This window comes from Octopus sinensis, linkage group LG14, assembly GCF_006345805.1.
Source record: "Octopus sinensis linkage group LG14, ASM634580v1, whole genome shotgun sequence".
Taxonomy (NCBI): Eukaryota; Metazoa; Mollusca; class Cephalopoda; order Octopoda; family Octopodidae; genus Octopus; species Octopus sinensis.
Window position 1 is genome coordinate 11881214 of NC_043010.1, and position 10187 is coordinate 11891400.

Here is a 10187-nt window from a genome sequence, read left to right on the forward strand (position 1 = left end):
CATGACAAAAAGCAATTAAGTCACTCTATAAAGTGGTTAGTGTTAGAAATTAATCCAAAAATGTATCATAAGCAATATGAGGGGTCCTGACAAGCCTAGGTGAACATACCCACCAAATATGTGTTGATACTAACTGTGATGTCCTAACCAATGAATACACACACAAATGAATACACACACATGCATATATATGTATGCATATATGTACGTTTGTAATATGTCAGAAAGTATGACTTGGGGGAAGTTGCTTCATCCAGCTTTCAAAATGAACCACATGGAACTTTCACTGTCATGTGAAATAAAGGAGTCTGCATGTACTTTCACTTGCTTTCTGACCCCACAAAATACTTTTTCTTCTGTACAAAATATCAGTGACTGGGGAGAAATAAGAGAAATACAGATAGAAGCGGGAGGGGGAGAGAGAGATCTTTTTTTATTTTATTTTAATATGTATTATCATCATCATCATCATTTAACATCCGTTTTCCATGCTAGCATGGGTTGGACGGTTCAACTGGGGTCTGGGAAGCCAGGAGGCTGCACCAGGCTCCAGTCTGATCTGGCAGTGTTTCTACAGCTGGATGCCCTTCCTAACGCCAACCACTCCGTGAGTGTAGTGGGTGCTTTTTAGGTGCCAGGCAAGGCTGGCAATGGCCACGATCGGATTGGTGCTTTTTACATGCCACCGGCACGGAAGCCAGTCAAGGCGGCACTGGCATCAGCCACGTTCGGATGGTGCTTTTTACGTGTCACTAACACAGACGCCAGCCAAGCGGCACTGGCATCTGCCACATTCGGACGGTGCTTTTTACGTGTCACCAGCATGGGTATCTTAACTACAATTTCCATTTGAATTTTTATTTTGATGTTGATGTACTTGACTCAATAGGTCTCCTCAAGAACAGCAGGTCTCCTCAAGAACAGCCATGAACTCACTTCATTTGTCAGGTCTTCACAGTCACACCATATCTCAGACATATATATACACAGACATATATATATTTATGTGTGTGTGTGTATATATATATAATATATATATATATATCTATATATAATATATATATATACTTATATATATGTGGGCATGGCTGTGTGGTTAGGTAGCATTCTTTCTAACTACATGGTTTCAGGTTCAGTCCCACTGCGTGGTACTTTGGATAGGTGTCTTCCGCTATAGCCCTGAGCCGACCGGAGCTTTGTGATTGAATTCGGTAGGCGGGAGTTACTGCCGTGTGTGTATGTGTGCGTATAGCTGCTCAGTGCCTCTCTGAAAGAGAGAGAGGGATATATATATATATATATATTGTATTCATTGTCTATGTTTTCTTTTTTTAATGAAATTCATTATTATTTTGCACTTTCTAGACAAATATGGATTCAAAACTAACAATAGACAACCACACTGGAATTGTCAAGAGGCTTGGCATAGAATTCAGAGACAACGTTTCTAAATGATATTCCTTGTCTTGTATGTGTCAGAATATTTTCAGTGCAGTCATCTATCATCAGTTCTGAATACATACTGGACTGGAAATTTAAAAAAAAATATGTATGTATGTATGTATACACATAATAATTAATTTAGTTAGACGAGAATATAAACACAATACAAATATATGTAAAGGCAAATCTCGTCTCGATCTAGACATTTGGGCTACCTTAAACACACTTATGAACATAGATATTTACTTCATTGGACTGTTTGAATATCAGTCGATATCCAGGATAAATCATTCATTCCTTCAGATTTGGTAAATAATATTTGAACATAATTATGTAATCTTCACTGCAGCACATTAATTTATTTAATATAAGAAAAATATTTCTAGCTTTGCTATGAAACAATGATGGCGTTTATAATCTTTAGAAAAATATACAAGTCTGAAGCCTGACAGTCAATTTTGAATAAGGCAAGTTGAAATCCTGAATTTTGGTACTTAGACTCAGTTGTTCTTTATATCTTTATATATAAAAAAGAAATTGTGTGTCTGTCTCCTACGATTTAGATTCCTAACTACTCCCACATTTTGCGGTGCAGTTTAACTAAAACCGGGTATCTTATAGTCGTGATTCATATCGAGCCCTTCTGGGTATTAGCGCGCATCTACGATGAGTCTACGATTTTAAAAATAATTTACCATCATTTTTTTCCATTTTAATGCATTTTTTTCACTAAAGATATAAGGGAAGTAACTCTCTAAAAATGTCTACGATGAGTCGACGATTTTTAAAAAAATTTACCATAACTTTTTTCCATTTTTAATGCATTTTTTGCTATTTTTTGGATATAACTCTCTAAAAATGCTTTATAGTTATTTCCCTTACAAACCCGAGCAATGCCGGGCGATACTGCAAGTTTAATATAAGAAAAATATTTCTAGCTTTGCTATGAAACAATGATGGGGTTTATAATCTGTAGAAGTGGCTGTGTGGTAAGTAGCTTGCTAACCAGCCACATGGTTCCAGGTTCAGTTCCACTGCGTGGCATCTTGGGCAAGTGTCTTCTGCTATAGTCCCGGGCCAACCAATGCCTTGTGAGTGGATTTGGTAGACAGAAACTGAAAGAAGCCCGTCGTATATATGTATATGTGTATGTGTGTGTGTGTTTGTGTGTCTGTGTTTGTCCCCCTAGCATTGCTTGACAACCGATGCTGGTGTGTTTACGTCCCCGTCACTTAGCGGTTCGGCAAAGGAGACCGATAGAATAAGTACTGGGCTTACAAAGAATAAGTCCCGGGGTCGATTTGCTCGACTAAAGGCGGTGCTCCAGCATGTCTGCAGTCAAATGACTGAAACAAGTAAACGAGTAAAAGAGTATGTCTGAAGCCTGACAGTCAATTGTGAATAAGGCAAGTTAAAATCCTGAATTTTGGTACTTAGACTCAGTTGTTCTTTATATGGATTATATATACAAAAGTAGACAACTGACATGTAAAAATTAAAATTGTTTTCCACATGAAGATTTAGGCTAAGATTATTAATTTGCTTTATCATATTTTGAGAGGGTCATTATACTCTTTTACGCGTTTACTTGTTTCAGTCATTTGACTGCAGACATGCTGGAGCACCGCCTTTAGTCGAGCAAATCGACCCCGGGACTTATTCTTTGTAAGCCCAGTACTTATTCTATCGGTCTCTTTTGCCGAACCGCTAAGTAACGGAGACACAAACACACCTGCATCGGTTGTGAAGCAATGCTAGGGGGACAAACACAGACACACAAACACACACACGCATATATATATATACATATATACGACGGGCTTCTTTCAGTTTCCGTCTACCAAATCCACTCACAAGGCTTTGGTCGGCCTGAGGCTATAGTAGAAGACACTTGCCCAAGGTGCCATGCAGTGGAACTGAACCCGGAACCATGTGGTTGGTAAACAAGCTACTTACCACACAGCCACTCCTGCGCCTATATTATGTCAATAATAAATACACACACTGGTTCTATTCCACTTCTTTGTCAATTCATTAACATTTAACCCCTTAACTAATTGACTGTTTGCTTAACTGTTTGATCTGTCAATAAAGCTGCTATGATTGCCAAAGTCTTTTCATCACCATCTGCAAGGGGAACTCATTGATGAAGTCATGAATGTTGATGAAGGAAGTTTGACAAATTTAGCTGTCCAATTAATTAACCAAATGATTAATCAAAGAATCAATTAGTTAAATGGTTAAATTGCTAACTAGTTGACCGTTAATAATGGTTTCAGATTTTGGCACAAGGCCAGCAAGTTCAAGGAAAGGAATAATTGAGCACATCGATCTCAGTCTTCGACTGGTACTTAATTTATCAACTCTGAAAGGATGAAAGGGAAAGTTGACCTCAGAGGAATTTGAACACAGAATGCAACAAGAAGCAATGTGCTGCAAAGCATTTTGTCCGACGTGTTAATGAATCTGCCAGCTTGCCTTAATAATAACAACTACATTAATAATGATGATGATGATGATGAGAAGAAGAAGAAGAAGAAGAAGAAGAAGAAGAAGAAGAAGAAGAAGAAGAAGAAGAAGAAGAAGAAGAAGAAGAAGAAGAAGAAGAAGAAGAAGAAGTGAAACAAAACCAGTGTGTGTGTTTATTACTGGAATGACCCTCCCAAGATACAACAAAATCTGTTTCAATGCATGCATTCACATCAAGAATCTTGCAAACCAAATACAAAAATTAATTATTAATTTATATTAAAATTTAAGTATTTAAGAGAAAACTCTGAAACCAAGCATTCTTGATATACAATAGTAAAATCAGATATTCAAGGTCCTGATGAACTCCTTTCTTTTGTTCAGTGATGGTACCTTTAACTGTTTTGTTTTTACAGCGAGGTTTCTGTTCAAATACACTTGACTCAAAGCATGGCGCATTCATTTTCAAAAATAACAATGTGTTTGTTACATTAAATTGGTGATCATGATCATTTACACTGAATCTTCCTTGCAAGGAACAGGTTTCTTTTTTATATTTATTTAATCAGAAATAAAATAACATCTTCCAAGAAAATAATCCCTGTTTTTATTTTATTACTGTTTGATCTTTCAAATGTTTGTTGTTATTCCTTTTATCATGTTTTGTAAAGGAAATCCATTAAATATCATTTTCTTCCTCTTATATAGAATTTCCAAAGATGTAAATACACATCAGAACAACCTTACACTGAAGACCCTCTTCTGTAAATAGTAATATAAAATGTCTTTTAATATGTAGTTGTTAAGAAGCTGTTCATAGATTGGTACCTTTAGCAAGATTTACAGTGTGAAGTCTGTTCTTTTTCTCAAGTGGTGTCTCAACTGGAGGGACGTCTTTTGGAAACCGAAGTGCTGCAAAAGATTCAATAAAGATTATTTCTTCACAAAATGTTGGCTATAGTTTATCGAATGCTATGTCATTTTTCATATTGTCTATATTGAAAGTAATAGGAAAAACAAACAGAAATTTCCAGAACCAAAAACAATAACGTCACAAAGAAATATCTTCTTTGAAATACTTTGTAAATAGAAATCTCGATTCATCATATTAGCTTTTTTTTTTTCTAAAGCTTATTGACATGAATTATAGACATAATGCACGTACAAACAATCTATATAACTGTAACTATACAAACAGAAAATGATGTAATCTGCTTGTATAAACTGCACAGCAAGCAATACATTATATACTCCTTTACTCTTTTACTTGTTTCAGTCATTTGATTGCAGCCATGCTGGAGCACCGCCTTTAGTCGAGCAACTCGACCCCGGGACTTATTCTTTTTTTTGTAAGCCCAGTACTTATTCTATCGGTCTCTTTTTGCCAAACCGCTAAGTGACGGGGACATAAACACACCAGCATCGGTTGTCAAGCAATGCTAGGGGGACAAACAGACACACAAACATACACGCAATCATATATATATACATATATACTCTTTACTCTTTTACTTGTTTCAGTCATTTGACTGCGGCCATGCTGGAGCACCGCCTTTAGTCGAGCAAATCGACCCCGGAACTTATTCTTTTTTGTAAGCCCAGTACTTATTGTATCGGTCTCTTTTGCCGAACCGCTAAGTGACGGGGACATAAACACACCAGCATCGGTTGTCAAGCAATGCTAGGGGGACAAACACAGACACACAAACATATACACACACATACATATATATATACATATATACGACGGCTTCTTTCACTTTCCGTCTACCAAATCCACTCACAGGTTTGAACATTTCTAATTTTTCCTTTCCACAACCTACATGACACAATTGAGGATGGAAGAAAGATAAAAGAAAAATGCTTCGTTAAAATGTTCAAACCTGTTCTGAACAGAAATAACAACAATAATATAACAACCAGTTAATGACGTGGATTAAAAAAATATCTTTAAAATATGAATATAAACAAATTGCAGAAGACTTCCACTGACTGAAATAAAAACGACCGAAACCAGCTTAGTTTGTTCACTCATAAAACCATTTGACTACGGCCATGCTGGTGACAGCATTCCTTTTATATTTTTAAATGTTTATCATATCGCAAGAGAAGTAGACGCATAAATACATATACACATTGTTAAATCAAAAGTGGGAGAGAAGAGGGACACAAAGGAAGTGAAAGAGAAAGAGAGACAGTAAGAGAGACAATAGATATATAAATCCAAAGAAAAGTTTATACATACATACATACATAGACACAACAAATATTGGCTATCAATTTCACTTTTCATTACCACACGAGGATAAAATTAACTCACAAATAGCTGAGTACACCACAGACATGCATAACATTAATGTAGTTCACAGGGAGATTCAGCTTCACACAGAATATGACAAGGCTGGTCCCTTTGAATTACAGCTACAACTCAAAACATATATATATATATATATATCACCGTGATCATTGTGACCGACCAGACTATCAGATGTTGCTACACATCGTTGGTCACAATGCGCTTCGCATTGTTTTAGCCTTCAAATGACGCCACCCCGCTGGCTAAGCGAGCAGACCCAACAGAAGGAAGAGTGAGAGAAAGTTGTGACGAAAGAGTACAACAGGGACTGCCACCAACCCCTGCCGGAGCCTCGTGGAGCTTTAGGTGTTTTCACTCAATAAGCACACACAACGCCCGGTCTGGGAATCGAAACCACGATCCTACGACTGCGAGTCCGCTGCCCTAATCACTGGGCCATTGCGCCTCCACACACACACACACACACACACATATATATATATATATATATATATATATATATGAATGTATTTGTGTATGTGCATAGCTTAGGTTAGTAAAAACATGTTTACAAAAATAACTGTCGTGTGGTGGAACTAAATGCAATTACCGAACTTTCATTCATAAATCCATTTGTTATTTCATTCTTTTGCATTTCAATTTGTACATTAAATTTCTTTGAATATGTACGATGTATTTTAAGGTTAAATAGTAATTCCATTTACGTTTGTGTAACTGAGATATTTTGGTTGGATTGTCATTGGTGTTACCTTACTTCCTGTATTCTGTAACTTTCACAATATACTTTTCTAGACCTGAGTGTTTTGTGGAGAGGGGGCCAGTTGATTAGATTGACCCCGAAAGAACAAAAGGCAAAGTCAATCTCAGCAGAATTTGAACTCGGAAAGTAAAGACAGACAGTCATAATATACAAGCATTTCTCATGGCACCAGTACACTGTTTACAAATGCTTACATTTTTTGCTTTCAGTGAATTTTTCAAGGGTCCAGCTAGTTATTATTATTATTATTATTAGATCATGAAAAATCTCAGCTTTATTTTGCCGGGTATGATGGAAAGTGTCAGCTGTCCACAACCAACAGACTAAGGTGACAATTGTTCTTTGATAATGCTTCAAGAATGCTGTGAAGGAGTTATGCAGTTCCAAGCAACAATGATTTTTGTAGGTGTTCTATCTTCAGAGCTGTTCCAATTTTTTTAAGCCATGTTGGTAGTTGGGTACTGATACTACCAAGTGCACCAATTGCAATTATTATTATTATTATTATTCAGTAGTTTTATTTTTATAGCGTGCTTTCACTTCACTACCGAGCGCAGCTCTGTGTGCCTTGAGTATGTGCTGTGATTTGTTGTGATGCTCTGATGGTTATTGTATGGAAAGTGTTCTGCGTAGGATGTGTGCAGTGCCTAGTAGTGCAATTTTATGTATGTTATATGTGTTTGTAAGTCCTGGTGTTTTTGTTATGTATTTGTCTGAATATTTTTTTATCATGCCTAATGCACCTACTATGATAGGAATTGTTTCTGTTTTCAGGTTCCACATTCTAGTTACCTCTATTTCCAGGTCTTTGTATTTTGAGAGTTTCTCCATTTCTTTTAGAGACACGTTGTCATCTGCCGGTATTGATACATCAATTAGAAAGCATTTTTTTTCTTCATGATTTCTGACAACTATATCTGGTCTGTTGGCCTTAATTTCTCTATCTGTGTGTATCGGCATATCCCAGAGTATGGTTGCTTTCTCGTTTTCTGTGATCTTTTCTGGTGTGTGCCTATACCATTTTTTTTCTGTTGTTATTCCATAATGTTGGCATAGCTTCCAATGTATGTAGGTTCCAACTCTGTCATGTCTGTGAATATATTCCTTCTTAGCCAGGACTGGCAGCTAGAGATAATATGATTTATTGTTTCTTGTCCATCTCCACATATTCTGCAGTTACTTGTAATATTTCTTTTCATTACATGTTTTTGGTAATTTCTGGTGGGGAGGCTTTGGTCTTGTGCTGCAATTAAAAATCCCTCTGTTTCTGCTTTGAGTCCTGAGCTTCTCAACCATTGCTGGGATTTTTCTTGTCTATTTCTTTTGCGTTTAGTTTAGTCCAGTATTTACCATGAAGGGGCTTTTCTTGCCATCGTTTTATCATGGTTCGTTGCTGTTCTATTTTTAGTTTGGATTTCATTTGTTTTATAGCTTTTGTTGTTTCTTCATCATCTTCTTCTTCTTCTTTGTGTTTATTAGGTGGTATGATTTCTTGTTTGTATTTGTCAGCTTCCTTAAATACTGAGAACAGTTTTTTGTTTTGCTCGTGTTTTGCCACTATCTGGATCAGTTTTCCTTCCTTCTGAAGTAGATATTTTTTATTATTATTATTATTATTATTATTATTATTATTATTATTATTATTATTTTTATTTTTATTGTTATTATTATTATCATTATCATTATTATTATTATTATCATCATCATCATCATCATCATCATCATTATCATTATTATTATTATTATTACTGCTACCGAAAATGAGAGTGTAAAAATTATATCTCAAATTTATTCTTTTTAAAACTTTGTATTTTAAATTGCAAGCTACAGTCACAAAGAATGCGTCTAATTGAAACAGAACAGAGCATAACATAGAAGAGGCATGCTTTAATGTCAGAACATAAATTTCTTTATGTCAGTCTGCATGGAAATATATGTAACTTTGCAACTTATTTCCAGATATGTTTACCTTTCTTCTTCAAGACTCGTTCTGAAATTTATTTAGGATTTTAGGCTTTAATAGAATTAGTGATAATTTCATATTATTTTCATATGTCTTTGTTAATTATTTTTCAAAAGTCTATATATCCAAAATGCAAAGTGTTTACATTGTGTGTGTTTGTGTGAGTGAGTATGTACACATGCATGTGTCTATCATGAATGTATGTATGAATGTATGTAAACCTATCTATCTATCTATCTATCTATCTATCTATCTATCTATCTATCTATCTATCTATCTATCTATCTATCCATCCATCCATCCATCTCTCTCTCTCTTTCTCTCTCTCTCTCTCTCTCTCTCTATATATATATATATATATATATATATATGTATATGCGTATGTGTGTATGTGAGTGTGTGTATATATATATATGTATATGTATATGTATATGTATATGTATATATATATATTATATATATATATGCATGTATGTATATATATATGTGTATATATATATATATATTATATATATATGCATGTATGTATGTATATATATATATAATATATATATATATATGCATGTATGTATAGTGTGTGAAAGAGAAAGAGAGAATATTTGGAAATAGCATTGAAATAATAGTTGTATAGAAACCAGAAACAAAGTATTATAAAAATAACATCATAGAAAGTAAATATTGAAGTTATATTTTCTGAATCTAACACACACACACACACACACACACACACACATACATACATACTTACATACATACATACATGCATAGATACATACATACATACATACATACACATACATACATACATACATACATACATACATAGATATATGTGTGTATCTGTTTGTGTGTGTGTGTATGTATACTGTATACATATATATGTGTGTGTTTATTGTTAGATACACAAACATATATAATGCTATAAAATATATCTGAAGAATATATCAAGTTGCAATGCAGCAGAAGGTAGATGTTAACATGAAACAATGGTACAAAGATGTGTGATACGTGTGTGTATCTGAGTGTGTATATATGTATATGTGTATATGTGTGTGTACATACATACATATACCTATACATATATACACATATATACATATGTACATGTATAGATATGTATATTTATATATATATGTATTTATATATAAATGTATACATATATTTGTGTGTATATATATACACATACACAAACATATATACATGTATATATACACACACACATATATATGATTATA

At 34.6% G+C, this 10187-nt stretch overlaps 1 protein-coding gene across 2 annotated transcripts in view; it reads right to left on the reverse strand.

Annotated features, from left to right (window-relative positions):
• Positions 1–4098: 4098 nt before the first annotated feature.
• Positions 4099–10187, reverse strand: part of LOC115219231 (putative protocadherin beta-18) — a 200372-nt gene continuing 194283 nt past the window's right edge. For both annotated transcript variants that reach the window (XM_029789370.2, XM_036508628.1), the window contains one exon: positions 4099–4824. In XM_029789370.2, the coding sequence (XP_029645230.1) occupies positions 4727–4824 (98 nt within the window). In that variant the 3' untranslated portion in view covers positions 4099–4726. The remainder of the gene's footprint in view (positions 4825–10187) is intronic.